Source organism: Melopsittacus undulatus, chromosome 10 (assembly GCF_012275295.1).
Source record: "Melopsittacus undulatus isolate bMelUnd1 chromosome 10, bMelUnd1.mat.Z, whole genome shotgun sequence".
NCBI classification, from domain to species: Eukaryota; Metazoa; Chordata; class Aves; order Psittaciformes; family Psittaculidae; genus Melopsittacus; species Melopsittacus undulatus.
The window spans coordinates 14,944,158-14,968,182 of record NC_047536.1 but is presented as its reverse complement, the minus strand read 5'-3'; the positions used below and the strand labels follow the sequence as shown (position 1 = coordinate 14,968,182).

General features: G+C 43.7%; 1 protein-coding gene across 5 annotated transcripts in view; it reads left to right on the top strand.

Moving 5' to 3' along the window:
* MACROH2A1 (macroH2A.1 histone) overlaps positions 1 to 9,546 on the top strand; it is a 43,109-nt gene extending 33,563 nt beyond the window's left edge. For all 5 annotated transcript variants that reach the window (XR_004080315.2, XM_005147256.3, XM_005147254.3 and 2 more), the window contains 3 exons: positions 1,929 to 2,018; positions 4,442 to 4,616; positions 8,804 to 9,546. Coding sequence is in view for 4 of the 5 variants with exons in the window: in XM_005147256.3 (XP_005147313.1) it covers positions 1,929 to 2,018; positions 4,442 to 4,616; positions 8,804 to 8,969 (431 nt within the window). In the remaining variant the exon portion in view is untranslated. The remainder of the gene's footprint in view (positions 1 to 1,928; positions 2,019 to 4,441; positions 4,617 to 8,803) is intronic.
* Positions 9,547 to 24,025: the final 14,479 nt, after the last annotated feature.

The window sequence follows — 24,025 nt, the reverse complement described above, 5'->3', positions numbered from 1 at the left end:
TGACCTACTTAATAGATCTTTTCTGTTCCTGGGTTCTGTGCAAGGCTTAATTATGTTTCCCCTTGAAACAAGAGAAATTAAGGATTATGCATGTCATGGGGTTTTGGACTGATCTGAGTTCATGGACTCAAGGGGAATATAACTGGAATATAAGCAAATATAAATAGGAATGGTATGGAAATACATACAACTGGGATATAACTAGAATGGAAGACTGCTGCTTTCCCTCCCCATCCCCTCTCTGTCAGAGTGATTGTGTAAGACTGCTGCATCAAGCTGGTTCAGCAAAGTGCTTCGTGCTGCCTGGCACGTCCCTGCCTTGGAAGGGCAGCACATACCCAGGCACCTCCGTGCTGGTGTGGATCTCTTTCCTTAGCACTCTCCTAAGACACTTTGCTGCTACAGAAAGAGCAGTTACTGCCTTTCCCAAGAGATTTGTGGGATCTGAGCTGCACAGGGATGGGTAACTTGGAGTTTCAGAAAAGTCTTAGGGTTATGAATAAGGTTAGACTGAAGTATTTCTATAAAAAAGCTTAAATGAGCACAGAAAGCAAATCACACTCTGACCTCCACAGTCTGACCTCACAATCCAGCTTTTGGCAAGCACCCAATATGAAATGGTTATGAAAAAAGGCAAAAGGAAAGACAGAAACTTTATAATTGTCCTCAGCTTTTGCACCTCAAAAAGCAAGAACTTCCCAATAGCAAAATAGAGACAGAGCCGCAGAGTCAGTTTTTTGAAAGCATTGTTTCCAACATTTAGTCTCCAGTTTGGAAGAAATTTAGCAATGGTGTCAAAACAAAAGCATCTTTCAGTCCTCTTTATACTTAGAGCTATAACTCTATTTAGTAAATGGACTCTTGGAGGAAGGGCTCTGCTTCCTTGAGCATATAGTATGTGCACTTCCATCAGAAAATGCATTTGTTTTCTTTCTTTATCAGCAAAAGTAAGGGGTTTCACCAAATGAATGTCTAGATCTTTATAGATCCTAGTTCTGAATTGTTGGAAATCAGTTTTCAAAGTAATAAATCAGAGCCTTTATGAAATATCACTGCTTTTTGCGTTATCTACCTCTATAATTAATATGCACAGTGCAAAGTTATGTGGGATGTTTATGTAGTTAGGAAAATGCTTTCTTGGGCTGCTTTTTTATACATTAATGTTTACAACTAGAGCTGCAAAATAAGATCTAAACCATTTAGTGATGGACTGCCTTTGTAAACAGCATACATTTTGGTTGCCCCAAAACACTGCACAGCTCTTCTCCTCTCAGAATGACGTTGTCCAGCTCCTTAGCTGTAGTTAGAGAAGTTCATTGGAGGAATGTGTTCCTTAGAGATTCTCCTTATTTCTGAGGCTCTTCCTCTTGGTTAAAGGTGGCTCAACAAGCTGGGCAGTTACCAAGTAAAGCAGCCCGCTGCACTCACGAGACTGTTTCATTCCTGGTGCCACCTGTTGGGGTCAGGGACCAAGAACAGGTGAGTTTCAAATTCTTATTGTGGCAAATGGCTCTTTAAAGCAGTTTGTAAGAGAGAGGGGAAAATGAATCTTAGGGGAAGGAATTATGAACCTTCGACCACTGAACATTGCACCCTAACAGATGCTCGTGATAAGGAAGGAGGTAGGGATGTCATGGCAGATGTTTTGACCTTGAAATTGGAGAATGTTAGCGAGGGATAAACCACTGTGAGGTTTTTGGGTTGTTAGGGTTGTCTCTTTTGGTTTTTGCTTTCTGTTGTTGTCGTTATTGTTTTTAATGAGTAGCTAATTCTCAAGTCCCAAAAGGTTTAGATCTTACTTTGCAGTCCCCAAAAAAAAAATAATGTTTGGGTAGAAAACTCTAGAGGAATGTCATAAAATAATGATGAGTCACATGTTTGCTGTGGAAACTGGGATCAGATGAGTAAAAGAACTATTCTCTGTTCAGGGAGCACTTTGGAAAAGAAAGGCGGCAAGGAGTTTGTGGAAGCTGTCATTGAGCTCCGCAAAAAGAACGGGCCATTGGACATAGCTGGAGGTGAGGATCTGCGCTCGGGAGCATGCAGCCAAAACACACAGACACTGGCTTCCCTGTCTGCAGCACTCAGCAGAGCTCCTACCAGTGCACTAATAGAGCACTTGAGATCCTGCTGTCTGCACACAGCTTTTATGGCTTGCATGATACTTCTGTTCTCCAGAGTTAATATACACACATTGAAGCTTAAGTCACCATTACCAGGAAAGTGGTGTGATACTCCAAGTAAGAGCAGTCTCTTACCAGGTATACACACACACAGTGAACACTGATTGTTAAGAAAAGCAATTCATGAGAATCACATTTTTCAGAACGATTGATTCCAACTCCGTTAAACATCTGCTTTGCTGAAATGCTGCCCACTTTCACTGAATTTAAGCACTTGCTTAAAGTTCAACATCTGCTTGGGCACTTGGTTTAGTCAGTGCCAAAATCATCACTATAAAAGCTTACGACTTTTTGATGCCTAGTTATCAAAATTTATGTAATATCTGAGAAAAATCTACTATATGAGTAATAAAAGTGTGGTAATGGTGACATATAATTTTACACCATCTGTGAAATTGCTGATACATGTTGTTCATATAGAAGGCTGATTCTGCCATCTGTGTTTATGCTATAAAAATAAATACAGTGTGCTCAATTTTGTAAACGAATTCTAACTAAAGCTGAAGGGGAGATATAGGGCTTCAGCTCTGACAGGAAAAATTACAACTGTTTACTTCTGGTGCTTAATACATTGAGTTTGGGCTATTTTTTCCCTGGCTTTTAAAAAAATTTAATACATTTTTCTGGAAATTCTTGTCCTGCAGAAATTTGTAGAATCAGTTACTTATTTTTTTCTTCTGTACAATATTCCTTATCAGCCCAGATCCAGCTGTTTACAAATAGGTTGCAAGTTGGAGAGAAAAGCTCCCCCAGATGTGAGAGCTGCTTGGCAATCTTACCCTGTGGGGAGCTCTACACTGCACCATGAGAAACTGGATGGTAGGGACTTGTATGAGGACTGGAGGAGAGTTGATATACATCAGTTTCTCAGTCATATGGGTACCCAGTTTTCAGACTTCTCAATGATATGGATATCCCTTTAATCTACCAATAATCGGGATCCTTAGCTGGAATGTAACTGTAGCCAGCACGGAATGCTTGCATGCTTCTCTTTCTACAGCAGAAGCATAACTTAGTTCCCCTCTCAGAACATTCCTATTTATATTAAGGGACAACTGCTCTTGGTAATGAGCAGTTATCCTCAACAGCATCCTAATGAGTTAATTAATGACAATCCCAGAAAGCAGTCCCTGAGAAATAGTGAAGTTGGTGATCTGTGTGAATACAGTGTTTCATTATTCCAGGATGAAGTTATTATCCACATTTCACATCTGACTAGAGATATGTCAGCTGCTTTTAATAGATTTTTTTTTTCTCTGGGATTTATGATGTATTTTGAATCTGCCAACATTTTAGTTTCACATTATGACAAATGAACATTGCCTAACAGTGATGTTGTTCAACATGTTGGGGATCTGCAAACCCATCAAACAGAAATGCTCATGCTTCCATTGTCCTTCAGAATGCACTCTTCTGATTCACCTCCAGTCAGAATGCCATATGACAAAGTCTGTTTTCTTGTTACTGCAGCAGCTCTAGGATAGTATCCATATGTGATGATTGTGCTCCAAGAGGCTTTTTCTACTATGCTTAAATAACAAAATGCCTCATAAACATTCCAGACTGGAGTGGAGGGTTTCTGCCCTCTAAGCACCTTTACAAACCTCTTTTATTTTTTATTATTTTTTTAAATTATTGGTATTTTTACTATTGTTTTTGAAGGCAAAACCTGCCATTTTACCCCTACACTTTTGTGGCTGTGTATAATTATATCCCAAAGCATGTAGGGGCCTGACTCTTTGTTGAAGGTTCAGTTTATGTTCTTGTGAGTAGTGTGGTTTCTTTTTACATACAACCTAAACAAATTCTTTTTAGCTGCAGGTTTCACAACTCTTTATGTGACTGTCCAGCACCCTAATACTTACTGTAGCTCTGCAATAAACTGAACCAAAGCAAGATCATCCCTTGAACAGGTTTAGCTTCTAAAAGATTACTGCCTTTTTCCTTCCACGTTGCACAGGTTTGCACAAACCCCAATTTAAATGTTTCCTTTGATGTCAGCCATGAATTCTTGCTCTCTCGAAAATAAGCTCTATTATAGCTATGATTTATAAATTACCACAGCAAAGTGCAGCTGGAAATGGAAAATACAAAGTCTCTGTAATCATGTTATATTTTAAGGCGGTGTGATTTGTAATCTAAAACATTCACCGGGGCTAAAGGAATGTCTGTTAGTTGTTTGTGATTTTAATCACATTTGCACTCTTTTAATCCTGAGGAGAGGAAAGCAATTATGTTTCACTTTCGGTTTTTACTAGCTGTTGTCAGTGCTGGCCACGGATTGCCTGCAAAATTTGTGATCCACTGTAATAGCCCAGGCTGGGGCTCAGACAAATGTGAGGAGCTGCTGGAAAAGACGGTGAAGAACTGCTTGGCTCTGGCTGATGAAAAGAAGCTGAAATCAATTGCGTTTCCTTCAATTGGCAGTGGCAGGTAAGGCTGTTACACAAACCCCATGCCAAATAGGTCACGTTTTCTAACTGCCATCTCATACGTTGCAGTCCCTTCTCGTGTACAAACCCATTGGTACAGTGCTGACTTTATTCTTCATTTAAATCTGTTTCCCTAAATGAAATGCTTCTTCTAGGTTGGTTCAAGCTGTGTGGAGCCTGCAGTATGAACACTAGTTCAGGCAGGTCTCATAGTAATCCCTGCAGAATCTTAGCATGCAAATAGGTTAAATAGCATAAAATAAACTTCTAAAGAGGATACTAAAAGAGGGATTTATTTTTTTTTCCAGACAATTTGTGCATATAAATTGGGGTGTAGAGGAGGACATGAAGGGGTCCATTTTACCTAGCTTCATTTTACCTAGTGTTCATTTATGCAGCAAACCTGAAATGCCTTGATTCTCAAGATGTGGTCTTTGAAAGCCAAAGTCTAAAGCTGAGGTCCTCTGGCTTTGTACAAGATGCTCAGTGCCTGCAGAGTCTGAGTATGGGCTATGCTGTTAATCTGAGGCTCTTGGGTTTGGGGTGGGGGGGAACACTTGGACCTTAATGATGGCTCAGTATGAGACCAACTCTAGGCTGAACAACTGAACAACTGCCCCCTTTGAATTTGCTATGAAAGAAGTTGGCTGAGGTACAGGAAGAATATTCTTCCCATTGTTCTGTGTTGCAGCACTGGATTAATTCCTGCCTGGGTGAATGGCAATAAAGAAGTAGAAGTTTCATCTAATAAATAAGGATAATAAATTTAAGCAACTTGTGTGAGTCAAAGCTCCAAATAAGGTTAATTTGCATGAGAGTCTTTTTAAGAGGATAACAGGAGCAAACCTTGTGCAACAGCAGAGGAGTGTAGCAAAGGGTTTGTACTAACCTGTTGAATTAGCTGTGAGGTTCATGGGCTAGTCAGTACAAAGAGAAGCTTTGAATTGCTTTTGGGAGAAACTGTATTCTTCCACAGCCAGTAGAGCAGCTACAGAATTGGTTATCTAAGAGCAAGACTATGTAAAGTGTCTTCCCTGTCTTTCCTGGAGAGCTCCCAGGGAAGAATCATTCCCAACCCTCATTGTGAAGCAGTTGATTGGTATTGGAAGATGATGAAACCCCGAACAATCATTAGATTCACATTCTGTTATGAAACCTGATTACTGACAGGCAAGATCTGAAGCAAAGTCCTCCACTTGGCATGCGCACATCGTTCTCACTCAAGCCAGTTGAAGTGGTGCTTTTAAACGATGGAGAGGAATCAAAAGGCCTTGAGAAAGAGATGAGGTTGTGTATTTTCTTTTTCCTCTTAATTAGAGATACTTAAGCATAAATTAAATTTGGAGAGAACATAATATATTCTGACAATGCTCTTGACTTGTCTTTATGAAGTCAGACGCATTAAAAGAAAAATAAAAGTCAAGCTTTTAAAGACAGCAAATGCCAGAGACACCACATGTATGCAGCTGCTCTAGTACAGACATCTGTCAAGCAGACATCACCCAATAAACCCACATAAACAGTTTCATTCTCTTTTATAGTTGGGGAATGGGATTACATGAGGGCAGTTCAAATAAATCACGGGGGGAAATAAAATCACATACTTGTAGCGTTCAGTGGGCCAGATGCTCAGCTACAGCCAACTTGTGGAAAGCACAAGTTGGGTGAGGTGCAGAGGTAGCCTGGAGTTCAGTCTGGTAGGGCCAGCAGGAGGAAAGGGAGAGTTAGGGATTGAATGTAAAGCCATCTTTGGAGTAGGGATTTCATCCTGAGGCTCTGACTTTGATCTGAATTGACACTAGCTTAGTAAAGCCTCACACTGTCTTTTCACAGGAATTTAACTCGGAACACTAGATCAGTGCAAGAGGCTTCTGTTCCTTGCAGCCCACACATAGCCACATGGTCAGCATCTTCCTTATTATTTTTCTACTCTCTCCTTTCTTTTGGGAATGTGGTCCTAAACAATTTACATTGGATTCCCCGTGTGCATGCCTCCTTCTGACCAGGCTGCTGCTCTTTCACTTGCCCTGTGCTGACCACCCTGCTGAAGTGACAGTTGTATGACTTGTGTCCTTCGTGAGCGATTCAATAGCAGTGCATTCCCTGGTGTTGACACTGGCCTGCATGACAATTCCTGCTCAGGAGCGAAATTCCTTGAAGATCTGTTCAGTATTTGCCAGGATGCAGCATTCCTAAGTAACTAGCTGTGGAGGCATGCTGAGTCTGTGCCTTGTTCTCTAGGTAAGCTGACAGTGGGAAGCAGCTCCTATGTCAAAACTATGCTCTCAGTTGATTAACTTGTCAGCCAGCTGATTCTCCCTGACCAGCTCATCTGGCTTTGGAAGAGCACAAGGGTTTTTCACAATGCCTTTTGCCTTTTATTTTTCCCTTCTTCAGTAAAAGATAAATTGTCATTTTCAGAAAAGAAAGAAATAGCATGAGCTATTTCATTACATCATTTTTGAAATATAACGAGCATTATCTTCAGGCAGCAGGTATAATATCACATTACAGGCAGCACTACCACAGCATTGCTCTCGGAGTATATTTTATGGTAAGGTAATCTGCAGTAAGTGGGCCATGACACAGCCGGTTGCCTTTCTCATTCTGTGTCTTGCAGCATGTAATGAGGAGGAGAGTTCAACAGCATTTATGATCAGTGTGGTGCTTCAGTGAGCAAATGCTAAGCGATGTTGTGCCTGTTAGTGCCAGAGGTGGATTTAGCCTAGCTTCTTGAAATTGCTGAGGAAACTCTGAGAAACTCAGCCACTTGTGTAATCTGTGAATCAGTATTAATACTATATGCTTTATAATGGGGAGTATTGACCACTGTGGATCTGTAAGTGCATGAGGAGCCAGGTGATATTCAATGGGCTCATTCCAATTCCGTTTGGGTCCCACTCGTAACAGTGATTGTGTCCCATCTCCTTCAAGCTGGTTACTGTGGTTTGGGGAGCACTTAGGACTTGGGGTGCAGTGAAACCCCAGTCAGTGGGCAGCAGTACTTGATGGGTAATGCAGCAGCAGAGCTTTTGACCTCATTCAGTGTAGTTACCAGGAGTTTGCCATGACCTATAAAACTTAGAGTTCAAGTCATGACTTTGTTCAGACCATTCTACTTGTGCTTGACCTGTTCTAGGATTAGACAAAACTTTTGGACAAGGGCTGCTAGATAAAAGTGTGAAAAAGCTTGTGAGAAGTGGTCCCAAATTGGGCAGTGAGCTTTGAAATTCAGTCATGCAGAGTTTTGTCCTCTAGGAAAGCAGCGAGGGTTATTCTGTGTGGCTGTGGCTTCTCCAGGAGGAGGCAGGAGCTGCAGGAGTAGAAAGGCCTTTGGTTTTCAGATCTCTGCAGCTAATACGAAGCAGATGGCTTTGAAGATCTTTTCCTTAGGACTTCACTTACATTGAATCAGCCTGTAATTAAAAAGGATGTAAGGAGTGTTGGAAGTGATGCTGAGGCTGGCTTATAGAAAAGCCACCAGGTCCCTTAGGTCAGACCTGACACAGGTACTTTTGCTTCCCAATCTCAGTCAAGTTAGACTGATCCATTTAGACAAGGCTTGATGCGACCCACTAGGCTGTCCACATCACTCAGACTGCTTTACTTGTGTTACCACGTTTGAAGTGATCGGGATGCTGCTAGAGTTGTTTCTTTCTACCAAACTACTTGAACTCGCTCTCTTTTCCTTTCCAGCCTGCAGCAAGGCTGTACAAGTAACTTTTAAAATGTCGTGCTCTATTATTAACCATTAGTAGTGGTAAAACCATTTTGTACTCTTTATTTTCATGCTCCATTTTCTTTATCAAGTTATCTGTTCCTTTATATTCTTCTTTAATGGTTGGTTTGCTTTCAAGGCAGGCTTGACTCTGATATATATGCTGCTTCCTGACCCCTTCAGGCTGTTGGTTTACCTGTCTATTAAATGAGAGTAATTGACCTATCAGATATTGTAAGCTTCAACCCATTAAATCGTGTAGATTCTATATCCATATTTGGGGAATTTTGAATATTAGAAGCGTAAGCAAACAAGTTCGCAGCTTCTTATCGAGGCTGTAACCACTGAGCCTTGCAGTGGTATTTACCATGCAGCGGTAGAGAGAAGTTGGCACATCCCCTGCAAGGTTGCATCATCTGAAGCTGGATCAGCGAGTCCTGATTTTCCTTTCTTCTTTTTGTCTCTCCTAGAAATGGTTTCCCAAAGCAAACAGCTGCTCAGCTGATCCTGAAAGCCATCTCCAGCTACTTCGTGTCAACAATGTCCTCTTCAATCAAGACTGTGTACTTCGTGCTCTTTGACAGCGAGAGTATAGGGATCTACGTGCAGGAAATGGCCAAACTAGATGCCAACTAAGCCTGGAAAGCTGCAGTACCAGCCCCCCCTTCTCCTACCCCTCATCCTCCCCAAATCCTTAACTCATTGTGGAGCAGAGCACCCCTTATTTTGAATTTCACTCATCTAGGGGAATAAAGGTGGATTTTTGTTGGTTTTTATTTTGTTTGGGGGTTTTTTTGTTTGTTTTTACTTTCTAAACTGTTTTCTGTTGGCACTGATAGTTGGCATTACTGCTGTTAATGCACTGTATACTAGGCATCTTCTGACCTTAGTGTAATCTAGGAGATTTTATAGTTTTATTTTAATGAAGTCTGGATTGAGGCAGGAAGCTGGTAGGAGTACGTAGTCTTTTACTTGTGACAGAAACAGGCCAACCCTATTTTGTAACTGTGTTGTGGTGCTTTATTGATACATCGAGTGGCGTTCCTTTCATTTTTTTAAAAGAACAGATGCTATAAACCTAATTTGTGTTTGTTTATTGTCTTAATGAGAAACCTGGAAGAGAAAAACCCCAGATACAGAAACCCTGTTGTCCTTAATTATATTTACAATTTTGAGATTGTGTGAATTGATTTAGTAAAATGTTTGAACTGGTGCTGGCGGTGTATTTGGATTAATTTTGACCTTAAGCCTGTGGCTCCTAAGTGGATAGTTAGTCGTGAGAGGGACAGATCAGAACTGGTGGCCTGGAAATGTGGTTGGTGATGCTGAGCCTTTTACGTGGGCTGGCTGGACCCATGGATGCTCAGAGATGCTCTGGTCAGGGCTTTCTCCACTTGGTGCTTTGGATCCTTCTGTTCAGCATCTGACTTCAGTGGTGGTTTAGTTTAGGAGTTGAAGCCCTTTAGCCCAAACAAGGCCTAGGAATTTTTAACTAGTTCCAGCCATTTAATATTGGCCTGTTTGAAGCCATTCTGCATTTTTTCCAAGCATTTATGAGCCCAGTTTGTATTGGTTGCCATATCATTCACACAGCTGAAATCCACACCAGTATAAACCCTTACAGAAGCCACTTGGTTTTGTGAGAAAGAAGAGGTTACACTTCCAAAAGGGCATTGCCTGGGAGTGCTCACTCAGAGGAGAAAGCTCTTCCTTTGAAGTCTTTAGGCTGTTTTCAAGGTAGGAGGCCCACATTTTCCATCTCTGTGGAAAACTTCATCATTGATGAAAGAGATTTCACAGGCACTCAGGAATGAGTGGGCCAAAGACAACTGACTCTTCAGTCAGCTCAGGAATACCAAAGATGTGTAACTTAAGGACTTCAGTTTAATTTTGAAGTGTGTTACTGCAGTGGCATGGGTTCTTGTGAGGGAAACTGAAACTGCACTTCCCACAGGTCGCACTAGGTGTCACTGAAAGGATTGGAAAATAAAGCACAACTGAGCAGGTACCTCGGGGAGCGCTTGGTGGGAGAAAGACCCTAGTGTTTTCAGCACAGAAGGGGATTTTTAACACAGAACATGCACATCAAAATGTGTGTGCAGGTTACAGCTCTCAGTCTCTTTGCACTGTAGAGTTTACTCTATAGCTAGTATAATAACCCTGTGCAACCAAAAATCACTTAGCAAGGGCTCTTTTCAACACCTTCAGCAAGGAAGATGCTTCATTGCCATCCCATGGTGGGCCAGACCACAGCCCAACCACTTCCAGGAAGCCTCTCTTCCCATCCTAACTGGTAACTGTGGCCCATGTTTTGCTCCCATGTACAGTCACTGTACACACAGGGTAAGCTGGTCTGGCCCTGCCTCTGCATCAGTATTCACCCGCCTTCCCCACAGCCTGAAGAAGCCTCTTGTGTTCCAGGATCCAGCAGGCTCTGTGAAGAAAGGCAGCAATCCTAGAACACACTCAAACTCGGCCACACAGGACAGCCCAAGTAGGTTATGGCATATATTCAAGACCCTGAAAAGTGTTATACCATGATACATGCATAACAAGGAAAACAGGAGAAGACATCCCTCCTAACATGCACTGCAGCCAGTACAACACTGCTTTGGGAATCTCTCTTGCGTTCTGTGTGTCACAGATAAACCTGCAAGCTCCAGCTGTAACTGAAATATACTTTGGATACTTTGGGATCACCACATCCAGCAAAATCCCAGTTAAAATGCCTTTACAGCTCATTTTCTTACTGGTAAGTCCTTTATGGATCTTACCTGAAAATAGTAGTTAAAATATACATTAAGTGTTTCAATACTTTAAAAGATGAAAAGCATTTTACAGCAAACAGCATTTTCAGCTTGTAGGTTCAAACCCTGCTCTCACTACTTCCCTGCTTCCAGTCCACTGTTTCCACAGTACAAAAACTCATTGTAATGCTGTCCTTAGGGTGCACCAAACTGGGTAACTTTAGATGTTCCCGCTGATTTTACAGCCCATCATCCTGCTGAAGCTCCCTTCACCCCAAGCTGTCAGCCTGGGTGAGATGTGTAATTACCCTGCCCTGTTCATGGCCTGGTTGCCAGGCTGGGTGTAGCTGCAATTAGCTCCCAGCAGAAGCCTGGCTGTGCCCTAGAGAAGAAGCAAGCAAAAACCCAAGTTTGGGGGTCACTACCCCCCTAAAGAAGAGACCTAATAACCATGCTGGAGCTCTCTGAATCCTTGCTCCCCTGAAGTCCTTTCTTTAATCTGGAAAATGGGAGCAATGAACAACATTTGCATAACCTTTACTTGCCTGAAACGATTTGGGAAGGGTGGATTATTTGCCAGCAGTAATGCAGATGAGGCTGCTGGCTGGTTAGTGTGCTGATGGACAGGTGAGACTTCCAGCCCCATGTTACATCCCAGTGAAACCAGCCTTCCAGACTTCGCAATTCATTTAAGATCCAGTAACAAACCCCACTGCTTTTCCTTCAGTTCCTTGGTGGGTGTCAACCCTTTGGATGTTCAGTTTTGTTCTTAATCATCCCAGAAGTTCAAAGCTGATGACAATATGCACCACTGAAGACCTAAGACTCCAGTGTGAGGAGCGCAAGGCTGTGCTCCTGGCTGCTGCCTGCTCATCTGAAAGCATGGGGAAATTGGGACCCTAGGCCACAAACAGGGATGGAACTGGGAAAAGTCTTAACCATACTTCCATAGCTGCTGTTGGGGTTAGTCCTTGTTTGGCCACCTACTTGTGCTGATGTGCCAAGTTTTGCCATGGGTTGATGTAACCCTGAACTTACCAAAATGCTAAGCCTGAGCATCTGGTGGCAGTGATGGGGTTCATGATGCTCCATTTTGCTGATGATTTCCAGGGGATTTGAATTCCCATGTGCTACATGCACACTTTCAACAAAATACATGAAGCTTTAAACAGCATTTATAACCTCAAACATAGCTACAAGGCACACAGGAAATTCCTTTCCAAAGGAATTGTAGTTGCTCCTGCATTGAATTTCCCTGGGGATTGATCACTCTTCCTACAGACCAATTAGTGCTCTGATCATCTACTGCATGATCTCCCTGCTGCAGACTGTGAGCCCATCACACAGGCTGCCTCAACTACCACACTGCAGAAATACATCACACAGGCCAGCAGTGATGGGACAGCATCAGAACATCTGTTCTCCAGAGATTCATCATGAACAAATGCTTCCATGTACAAGATTTCATGATAATTAAAGTGTCATTCAAGGGTTTATTAGGAGCAGCATCAACATAATAAGCATAATATGAATATGGGTATTAAGAGCTAGGTAAGAGAGCCTGTAACCCTTCAGCCTCCAAATGTACTAAGGAAGAGTCAGTAAAACAGCTGTAGTTTTGTACAAGTGTGAGAAAGCAAATCAGACTCATTAGGTGTAAGCAAAACACTCTTAGAAATGCCTTTTCCACTAAAAAGGGGAACTGGGAACCTTTCTATTTGTAAATGCTCCAAAACTGCATTGAATAACCCAACAGATTAAGAAATAAAAGTATCCCAAAAGGGAAAAGCATCAGTACCATACCAACCTGCAACAGCATTAAACCGAAGTCTGCAGAGCAAGGCTCTGATTTCCCAGCACTCATTAACACCATGTTCTTGTGAGTTCCCTTCCCCTTGATCTTAGCTAAAATCAGGTTTTCTAGCCTGAAAAAATTCCCATTGACAGGAGCTGCAGGTGCCCGGGTACTTGAGGATCAGGTCTGTAGCCAGTGGTAACCAGTCACGTACGCTGCTCTGCGATGGTTTTACAGAGGACAGTAATGCCTAGAGTTGTAACAGCAGCTTGGAGGCAGCAGCATAATTGATAGGCCTGAAGAGTACAGGTAAGTAGAGGATTGTTTCCCTATATCCCTGACATGAAACCCAAGGGGAGCCAGGCTATTGCACACTGGCTAAAGCGCTTGAAAATTGCCACCGATTTTTTCTCATGTCAAGTTCTTCAGAGATTTAGTTCATTCCTCCATAGAATCCTCCTTAATTCCTCCACAACTCATGTTTAACCATTATCACCAGCAACCTGCTCATAAATGTTCCTTCCCTGTCAGACTCCACGAACAGGAATCAAGGGGACAGGATGTGCTGGTTCTGAATGCGGAGGAAGGAGCAGCAACGTTTCCCAGCGTAGCCTATGAAATCCCGACTCTTCCACCAGCCTGGTTAACAGCAGAAATGTGATATTCTTGTACCTTGAACTGATGAGAGCCTTCTTGGGCTTAGGAGAATAAATTAACATTGAGCCAAAGTATGCCTCAGCTGCAGTGATGGGCAGATTGATTTGCTTTCCATCTGGGAGATTAAATTCCACTGCCAAAAAAAAAATGGCACCAGCATAATTAACTGTCAGTCAAGTTGCAAAGAGACGGACTATGTGGGATAATTGAAAGCCTTGCAGCTTCTCATTACATACTACAGTAGCCCTATTTGCAAGTTTCCACCTCGAGGAGGTTCTCCAAACATGGTCAGGAGCGTACGAATTCCTCCTGGCACATTCCTCTGACGTGAAACAGGAGTCTTGTGCAGGGATGGATTAATTCTAAGTAACTTTCACTTAACCTGAGTTGCTTATAATATATTTGTCAACAGCCCCTGACAGCTCCACTAGGCTTTAATTGCCAGCAAATCCAAACAGCTGGAAGAAAATGGTAGGTCTTCAACTAGAGTTATACCCGGGAGACACCTTTACAGACATAAAATCACCTCCCTCTTCTTCTTTCTCCAGGCCCTATCCCTCCCTTGTGAACTCTCTTATTCAGCAAACTGCAATTCATAATGAAGCTATCAGTGTGCAGTGTTAAACATGTATGTTTCATGAAATAAGCTGCTCTGTTTCCTTCCTCATTTCACAGGCCTGAGCCAGCTTCAGTGGTTGCCAAGCATACAGGAAAGTTTAGGAGAAACAAGTAGCTCTGATGATTGGCCTAAGCCTGACAATGGGGCAAAAGGCAAAACACATTACAGCTTTCATCCTAAAACCATAGAGGATATGCCAGACTGGTTTGGGTTGAAAGGGACCTTCAAGCTCACCCAGTTCCAACCCCTGCCATGGTCAGGGACACCTTCCACTAGAGCAGGATGCCTTAAGCCCTGTCCAACTTGGCCTTGAACAGGAATGGGGCAGCCACAGCTTCTCAGGCACCCTCAGCACCCTCACGGGTAGGATGCTCTTCCTAATAAACCAGTAAAACCAGATCTTTCTCCCAGGTAACTTTCTCACCAACAAACCAAGCAGAATCAGGTCCATCCACTCACCAGTTCCTTAGTTTTTTAACAGAAATCAACTACTGACAGCCTCAGCCATTCTCTGCTCTGCAGGGGAAGATGCAACTGGACCACTCGCCCTCCAGCTGTGTTATCTGACCACATCCGCACTGATGCACTTTGTACCGGTGACCCGAAACAGGAGGGGATGGGGGAGACTGGACTTGGCCTGCGTTGACAGCTTCAACGTTCTCCAAAGCAGGGAAGTTGCCGCTTCCCACAGAAGAGGGAGCCAGTGTCACACCTCCCACATGGCTCCGAACCCTCCGAGCTAATAAAGCCCAGCCTAATACACTAATAACTCTCCTTAAACCGGAGCTTTCATTATCAAGTGTAATTTACATTCACCTTTAAGAGCACCACAACCCTGCGCCCTCTTCCAGGCACAGGTTTGCCTCTTGCCTCCCTGCAACCCTTCCTCAAAGCTCGGAGTGTTTCCAGACCGGACAGGACTCACTGGTGTGAACTGGGAAGCCAAACTGGGAACAGAACAAGTGGTTCATAAGATGACTAAAGCCAGAGCAACCAGCTTGCTGCTGTGATGTGGTAGGAGGCTGTCTTGGCACAAAAAAGGCAGCTCTTGCTGGTTATTCAGGCTCCATCAGAAACACAAACAAGCCAATCTGCTCCATCTGAAGTTGGGATTTAGTGCACAGCCAGGTCTCACACTGGCTTATCCTCATGTATGTCAGGAATGGGAGAACTGCCCCTCTTGTCCATGCACAATGCCCCTTTCTGATTTATTAGACAGTCCCCCTTTTTTGCCTCCATCACTCACTTCAAAAGGGGGTGGAAATGGGACATTCCTCACCCTAATACTAAATGCATGTAGTCAATAAAAGAGAAAAAAACACCAAAAATGGTTAAAGGGAGGGTGCTTAAGTTATTGCAGCCCTTGGGAGCATTAATGTATGTGCCAACAAGTTACTGTATGTGGCTTGAACATGCTTATTTATTCTGCCCTGCAATAAAATCCTGTCTTAAATAGTGCCAAGACCTGTTTGCCATGGCAACCCCTCATCCCACATGTGTTCCAGTAGGACTTACAAGCACCTTCTTAAAGAGAGATACACAGCAGGATGAATGGCTCATGGCCTGCAGGACATTTCACAAGGTTTTAAGCACCCAAATATTACCTTGGACTGAAACATTTCTTCCAGGTATTTCTTCCTTTCTGGAACAGCTCTTTAAGCAATGAAGCAAAGCTTGTTCCTTGCTTTCTGCTCTCCGAGTGGGGCTGTAATGACCTGGACAAAGCACAGAGCCTGGTATTTACCTGGCAGGTCTCAGGTGGTACCTGTAGGCTGGGAAGCACAGCAGGAATCAGCTGGTCTCCCATGGTTTCAAGTGCACCACAACTGTTCCTGGTGTCATTCATCATCCTTTGTACTGACACAGGAAAAGAGATGCTTTCTCTTCTCCCCTTCCCACCATCCAGCCACTGCCCTTTAAATCCAAGTGGATACATGTCCATAATAAAACCACATAATGCTAATGTTGTACTTAATATTATACTTAAATAACTTCATGTTATACTTAACATGTTCTTCGAGAGCCCAGCCTAGGAAAGGGTTTCATTCTGCCTTCTTTTCCTACTGCTTAATTCACTGCTGTGCCTTAAACCTGGTGAGATACATCCATGGATCCCAGCAGCAAGCTGTATTAAGTGGAATAGGTTTGGGTTAGCCTGCTGACATCCATCAATGTCAGGCCTCTGCAGTGGGAATCCCTGGAGGAAGCCAGGCTCCTTGGACTGGTCCCCTCTTGTCCGTCTGACCACATCTCAGCTGGACACAGCACTAAATGCAGGACCAGCTCCTCAGCCTCTCCAGGTACAAATTCCCAGTGGCTCAACAAGCAAAGCCTGACTGATGTTGGCCATTCCTTTGTACTATCCTTGGTTGTGCCAATGCACCTGGTGTGCACAAGCAGCATCAGTGGAAGGAGCAGCCAGGCAGGTTCTGCTCAGGGAGTGGGGTTGCCTCCAGGAAGCTTTAATCACCAGGAATTACCCATCCACCCTTCCCTTCTGCCTGCCTTCTCCCTTATTTCCCTTCGTAGGGTTCACACTCTTTCCCTTCCCTTTTCCTTGCAAGGAGCACTGTATTTCCCAAACCTATCATGGCTCTACACACAAGGATGCTGCACCTTTACCCACTGGGTTCTGAGGGGGCAGGGCTGGGTCAGCACAGCCTGAAAAGCCCTTTGAGTCCCCAAGGAGCATTCCCAGGAGAACCCCACCACCACTGGAGGCACTGCCTAGGTGTGAGTCCGTGCTTGGAACATCCCTGAGGACATAGGCTCTACTAAGACTGCTGACGGAAAATGAGAGGTATTTTAGTCCTCTGGCATTATATAGAATCATAGAATCATTTAGGCTGGAAAAGACCTTTAAGCTCAAGTCCAGCCGTTAACCTAACACTGCCAAATCCAGCACTAAATAGCACTAATTTCTCCACAAGTGCAGTTTGATGCTTACCAAAAGCAATCTCTGAACATCATCAACCTCTCCTGGCCCATGCATTTTGCCTAGAGCCGACATAACCCCCCCTCACTACATCACCCACCTAAATCCCTGTCCCAGGCCCTGCCATGGGCTGCACTGGGAAGAGGGATGCTCCCAGCTGGGAGCAACAGGAAATATGACCAGAAGTGACAGCAGAGACATTTCTTCTCATAGCCAGGTACAAGGAAAAGACCTCTCCAGTACCTGAGAAAGCAACCCTAGAAAGCACCAAAACTGGTGTTTGAAAGCAAATAGATGTATACGAAGAAAGAAAATCAAACAGTGGATTCTTAATGCTCCATTATTAACGGTGCTCAGAAAGGGATTTTCTGCTTTGCTGGAGCATGGAACAGGCTTAAATAAGAATCCCTATCAGAATATAACTTCATAATTAAGCAGATAACATTTTGTTCTTGTAATGACAGCAGAAGTGCTCACAAACTGCCTTGCTTACTCATGTCTATGAGATATCTCTCAGCCTGCACTTCAATAAAGACCACAAGCATGTCACCTTGACAAGCTACTAACCATTTAAGACTCCAGGCATTTAACAGTGTCATCCTGTCGTTTTTAGGGAGGCTTTCAGCTGCTGGCTCCTGGCAGCATTCCTGCAGCAGTTGTGCCCGGGATAGAGGCTGATTTCCTAATGGCCCTGTGCTATCAGTTAACCACTTCAGCACTAGTGCAGGTGCTTCCTATTGATGCTCAGTGAAGCCTATAGAAAGCACTGTCCTGGGGGCTGTGTTCAAACACTTCAGTTTTGCTCTTTATCTCCCCAGAATATCAATACCACCCCTAGAAAGACATGGATAGGAATTATCCTGCTTGTTCTCCTTCATTTCCCAGTGCTGGTCATGGTTGGGATCTCAGCAACCAGCACAAAACATAAACACAGCACTCGCATGCCTTCAGTAACAGGACAAGATTCCCAAGTGTGCAGAACTAAGGCATAGCAGCTCTGTACTGTAAGCGATTCCTTCTGGGAAGCTGTGACCTCCTTCTGTGCTATTGCAGCAAATGTGTTTTTTACTGCTCTGGCAGTGGGATCGATCCCTTCCTCAGGAAGCTCTGTAAACAGATCCATTCCTCACTGCAGAGCTGACTGCCGATAACTCCGTGTGAGTTCAAGTTTGTGCTGAAATGTCCTATTATGACGGCTTCTGTTGTGTCTTACAGCTGCCTAAACCCCAACTGGAAAACATCTTGATTTTCTACCAGTGTCATCAGTTTAGAAGAACACATAAAGAGAAGTTTATTGGGCTGCAATTGTGCAGTGCGTTTGCAAAATGCAGAAAATAGGTTAATGTGTTGCTCCTCCTAAAAGCAGGCATTGAAAACACACGCTGATCCACTTGTGCATGTGTTTACAGTTAGATCTGCGCATTACTGTGTCCAAAAAGCTGTTAGAAACATTTCCAAGCTCGTGTGTGTATGGTTAGTTTTACTCAAGTTCCCATAAATGCATAAGAAATCTCTGCTGCCTAGAGACTTCTGCAAACAGAGTTTTAACTGGACTCAAGTAGCACAAGTGATAGCTATTATTGCATCCTCCTCACCTATTCCATCATAACTTGGAGCCATCACTGTATTCGGTGTCATTACATAGCACTGGAGGCATGAAAACTCACCGGGCTGATTAGCATCCTAGAGTTTCTCACACTACAGCACCTAATCCATTGGGAAGGGCTGTTAGGCCTCAGCTGATCATTCATTTGTCTCATTGAAACCCTATGACTCCATTTTAAGAGCTTTTTTATAGACTCGTATAAAGGAGAAAGTGAACTTTTTAACATGTTTGCACTCCACTAAGTCAATACACATAAAAAGAGCTACAAGTGGGGTTCCTACATGGATATATGCCCCAGAAGTGCTAAGCCAGTAAAGAGATACAGCTACCAGTTAGGAAAGATATTAACTTCTTGATTTCCTTTTATTCCCTTTGCTAACTTCTTCCTAGAGAAGTGAGAGGCAACCAGGAATGTGGCAATAGGATGAGCCACATCCCAGAAAGGCATTTTACCCACTCAATTCATATGTGAATGTGTTTTCCCCTAAATCATTCTCTTTGATTAGTCCATACTACTCTGGTTATTTTGCTGTTGCTTATCTGTCCAAACCCAACAACATCTGTGAGGATTCCATCACAGACATTACTGTCTCTATATGACCTTATATGCAACTTAAACCAGAAGCCTCCATCCCAACATGTTTATATATTGAAGCACTTTGCCCTGTTACTGGCAGGTTGGTCACAGAACAGGTAAGGATGAAGGGCACATTGCTCCTACACAAAGGCCTAGTGGACTTGGCCATCCTGCTGCCTACATACCCCATGATGGTTTGTGAAGCACAGTGGAGTGTTTGACCATCCCATTTACTGTGTGCATTACAGAGCATCCTCTTCTCCCCAGCACCCTGGTACCTGTCCAGATCCTTCCCACACCAATACAAAGAGTAATGGAAGAGATTAAAATCAAGTTCTCTCTACTGGTGATGCTGGAGGCATTTTCCCCCTTCTCTCTAATGCCTATAAGATGGTAAGAGATACTTAGATGAAGCAAGACAAAGAACTTCAGCAGCTTCAAGTGCAGCAAACAAAAGGGACATGTTTTTACCTAGAAGCCATCAGTCCAGCTACCAACTGTGCTTTGCTCCAAAAGCAAATTCTTACTAAGATCTGAAATAGCTTCAGTATCTGAAACTTTAGAAGCATTTTTCTGCTTAAAATGAAAGTTTAAGATGGCTGAGCTTTATTGAAAGCCAATGTTAAAGCAAGAGTTTTGCCAAGAGAATCACCGAGATGAAAACTGTTATTAATTACCATTTAAACATCTACATCTTTAGCCTTTCTAAAGCTGAGGTTGTAGAGCCAGGATCTCCCAGCCAGATGGCCAAAGAACTAGCATCAGTCAGCCTTTCCCATAGATGGTTATTACCTCCTTCAGAGCCCTCCACTTCCAAAGTGTCCACATCACTGAAAAAGTTAAAGTCTGGATGCAAAGATAATGCCATTGGTACATCAATACACTGCCCCATTGATTGGTCATTTTGCAGGAACCCAAGTGGCATTTGGGAAGTAATGGAATATGGAAAAACTCACAGGACAGACAGAGGCCACATAAATCAATGCAGTTCACTGGCTTTAGGTCTGAAGAACATTTTGCTTCCTAAAATCCAGAGCTGATCTACGCAGCTGGGAAGTGGGAACTGCAGGGGAGGTGACAGTGCAGTCAAGCAGTGGATTTGTCAAGTAGCATAATTTGGGCAGAAAAGGGGAAATTGCAGGACTTTAAGTCATCCTCCACAACAGCTAATCCCACATCGCTACAGGTGGCTCCTGGTGGTTGTCATCCACTGACACCACAGGGCCAGGCTTTACAGGGTATGCAGCAGGCAGGACAGAAGGGATCAAAGAGGATCTGGCATAAGGAAGAAACCTCCTTATTTCCAGCTTCCTCAAAGCACTGACCTCATCCACAAGCCAGTGGGAATCTGCCAAAAAACCTTTGGATACTCCATGGTAAGGACCTCTCTGGTTCTGCTTTTTTAGACCCAGCTGCTTTCTCACCCCCAGCTATGTTTTCATAAAGCTCTATAATAAAACCCAGGCCTTGAGTTTGTGCCTCCTGCTTCCCACAGACCCAGAGTACACAGACCCATCTTCTGCCTCTGGGAGATCTGAGACATTGAGCTGTGTTCTCTGCTCTCATTGACACCTCATCATCCTCCCTCAGCTGTTGATAGCCATGTGGAAATGAGCCTGAAGTGAAGCAGGGACATCCCATGGCACACTCCTCCAAGCTTCCCTGCCCTCATCTCCAGCATTTCTATAGTGTTGCCCCTTTTAATGTAGGGGCATTTGGGATGAGATGTGATCTCCACATTAGATCACGAGCATAATTTGGCCTTGACAAGGAGCCAGCTTCTGCCAGGGCTGGTTGGAACAGTTCTAGACAAGGTGATTTTGAACTGCAGAACTGGGAAGAGAAACAGTGAAGAGGAAACAGCGAGAGGAACACAGAGACATGAAAGAATGGATGAGCAACAAGGAAGCAAAGACAGAAGAAAGTATGAAAGAATGAAGTAAAACCATGGGTAGGTGTGCAAAGACTGAGAAGGCCCAGTTCTAGTCAGAATAAAGAGAAACCCTCCCATCAGCTCCCACAATCAAAGGAGAGGTTGTGAGCTGTCTTAAATCATGGTTCAGCTAAAACCTTCCCAAGTTGTTCTCTCTGTTTCCTTGCAGAGCACACACATAAGCCCAAGCCCTCTAAAGGGTGGTGAAAGCCACAGAAACCCCAGGCATCACCCAGCATCATCTGTTCCTAGAAGCACTGTTCTAGGCTGTTATTTATCTGACCAAGAAGTTGAGAACATTGAAACCAGAGGGAACCACAGGCAAGAGAAAATGCTTATTAAAAACCAGCCTCAAATTATAGGGATAATCTGATCCTGTGTTTTTAAAGCTATACAGCAATAATTCAACTCTCTCAATAGAGCCAGGTTACGGTGTTTGGCAAAACACCCTGGACAAAGGCAATGTTTCCATAGGGGAGGTTTTCTGATCCCGTTCTTCCCAGGCTCTAACAGCACACCTTGTGCTTTCTTTGGATCACCCTCCACCTTACAGCAGAAGACACAGCAAGGATTCTCACATCCAATGCACACACCTGCAAGGAAACAAGGAAATCTATTGCAAGGAGGGGTTGGTTTGACTCTCCAGGCAATAGCTTATGTCTATCCATTGACTGCATGGAGAAGGCCGCTGCCGTGGGCTTATCTGAAAGGCTTTGCATTCAAAATAAGGGTGTAAAACACACCACTCATGATGATCTTCCTGGAAATGAGGGCAGAAATCTATGCTTCCCTCTTCTTTCTGATGCTGCTATGAGAAATAACCTGGAAATACCTGGTTTGTTACCAGTGAGAGTCCAAGGGAGGAGGTGTATCAGTATAAACAGACCTTTGGCTTCTGTATAAAGATGTACACAGCAAGAGGAAACACATTCATTGGAAAGCCTAAAATCTGAGGGAACCCAACTGCACTGCCCTGCTCCAGAGGTTTTATGTGTTTAGTATATTAATAACTACATTAAGAACATAACTGCTGATTAATATAACCCAAAGAGCAAGGTACTTGCACAGTCTGATAAACCGGGCCCTTCACCTCATGATGGCAACATTTCCATGTCATAAAACAGGGATATAAACACAACTCACAGGAAAACAAACCAGCCACGTGGCTCATTCCCCTCTGTGTGGAGGGGAGACCTGGGAGCCACCAAACCTACTTTTGAGCTATGCCAGCCAACAGAAGCTCTTCCTTATGAGGGTGCTGAGGCACTGGCACAGGGTGCCCAGAGAAGCTGTGGCTGCCCCATCCCTGGCGGTGTTCAAGGCCAGGTTGGACACAGGGGCTTGGAGCAAGCTGCTCCAGTGGAAGGGGTCCCTGCCCATGGCAGGGGTTGGAGCTGGAGGAGCTTTAAGGTCCCTTTGAACACAAACCAGTCTATGACAGACCATATCCAAACTACAATCTGTAACACAACACACGGTCTAGGCAGCATTGCAATGTTTGCCCATGTTATCAGTCTGAGCATGTGGAGTACAATTTGAAATGCTTTAGAGTTTAACTTCACCACCTCATTCATTGCCTTGCTAACAAGGCCTAATTTTAATCAACCAACTGTCCTAATTTAGCAGGCTTGTCTTGTAGGGGGTGGTGGGAACTACATCTCACTGCCACGTTACATCCATTCGAGCAGCAGCATTCCTGGAGTGCTTGTCATTCTAAACGGGTTTGTTTCAGAGACAACGGGTAGGATAATTTTATCCAGAGCTGATGACAGTCTTGAGAACAACTTCACCACACTTCTTGCAACAACAGGATCCTCAGAGAGACAACTTTAAAACTTCAACAGGGGAGAGTTAGATTGGATCTAAGGAAGAAATTCTTTACTGTGAGGGTTCTAAGGCACTGGAATGGGTTGCCCAGGGAGGTTGTGAATGCTCCATCCCTGCCAGTGTTCAAGACCAGGTTGGATGAAGCCTTGGGTGACATGGTTTAGTGTGAGGTGTCCCTGCCCATGGCAGGGGCTTTGGAACTTGATCTTAAGGTCCTTTCCAACCCTAACTATTCTATGGTTCTATAAGGAATATCACCATGACCCTGCTGCCATCTTGCAGAAAGGTCAAGAGAAAGCCATTCTGAAGACAGGTCTTGGGCCAAAACACTTGGATCTTTCCATGCTGGGACAGTTCATCAAAGCATCTAACTTCCAAATGGCAAAGCCCTCTCAAAGCTCTTCTCAAGCTGCTGTTCCCCCCCAGACTCCCTTGATTAAGGCAACCTGTTTCTTTTTAATTAAGAAAAAGCCAGTGCCCTCCTGAGAGATATACAAAAGAGAAGGGGAACCCCAGCCAAGCGAACAGGATCCACTCCCCGATATGCAGTTTGTGCATGGTTAATGGATGTTGGGCATTAATATTTCTTACCCTTTTGTCTGTGTTCACTGTAATAGAAACCCCTGTCTAGACTGAGTGGCTACTACAAGTAATCCCAGTAATATCCAATAAAATCACTCTGAAATGCGATAGCTATAGTTATCAAGGAGCACCAGGATTAACTTGATTGATTGAACAATGGACTTCTGGTTTTTAACATGCTCTGTATGTGTCCCAAAAAATCAGAAATATACATATGGTTGTAAACCCTTCAATGTAGGGCAACTTATCATAGACCGTAAATGTACTGACACACCCTAAAAGGGGAAAGATTAGTGCTGCTCCAAAATGAAAGGATAAGTGGCAATGGCCATAAAAAAATACTTTCACTTAGCCAGCTCCTACACGGACAGAACACATCAACCTCTCTACTGGCAGCCACAGAACAAAAAATAC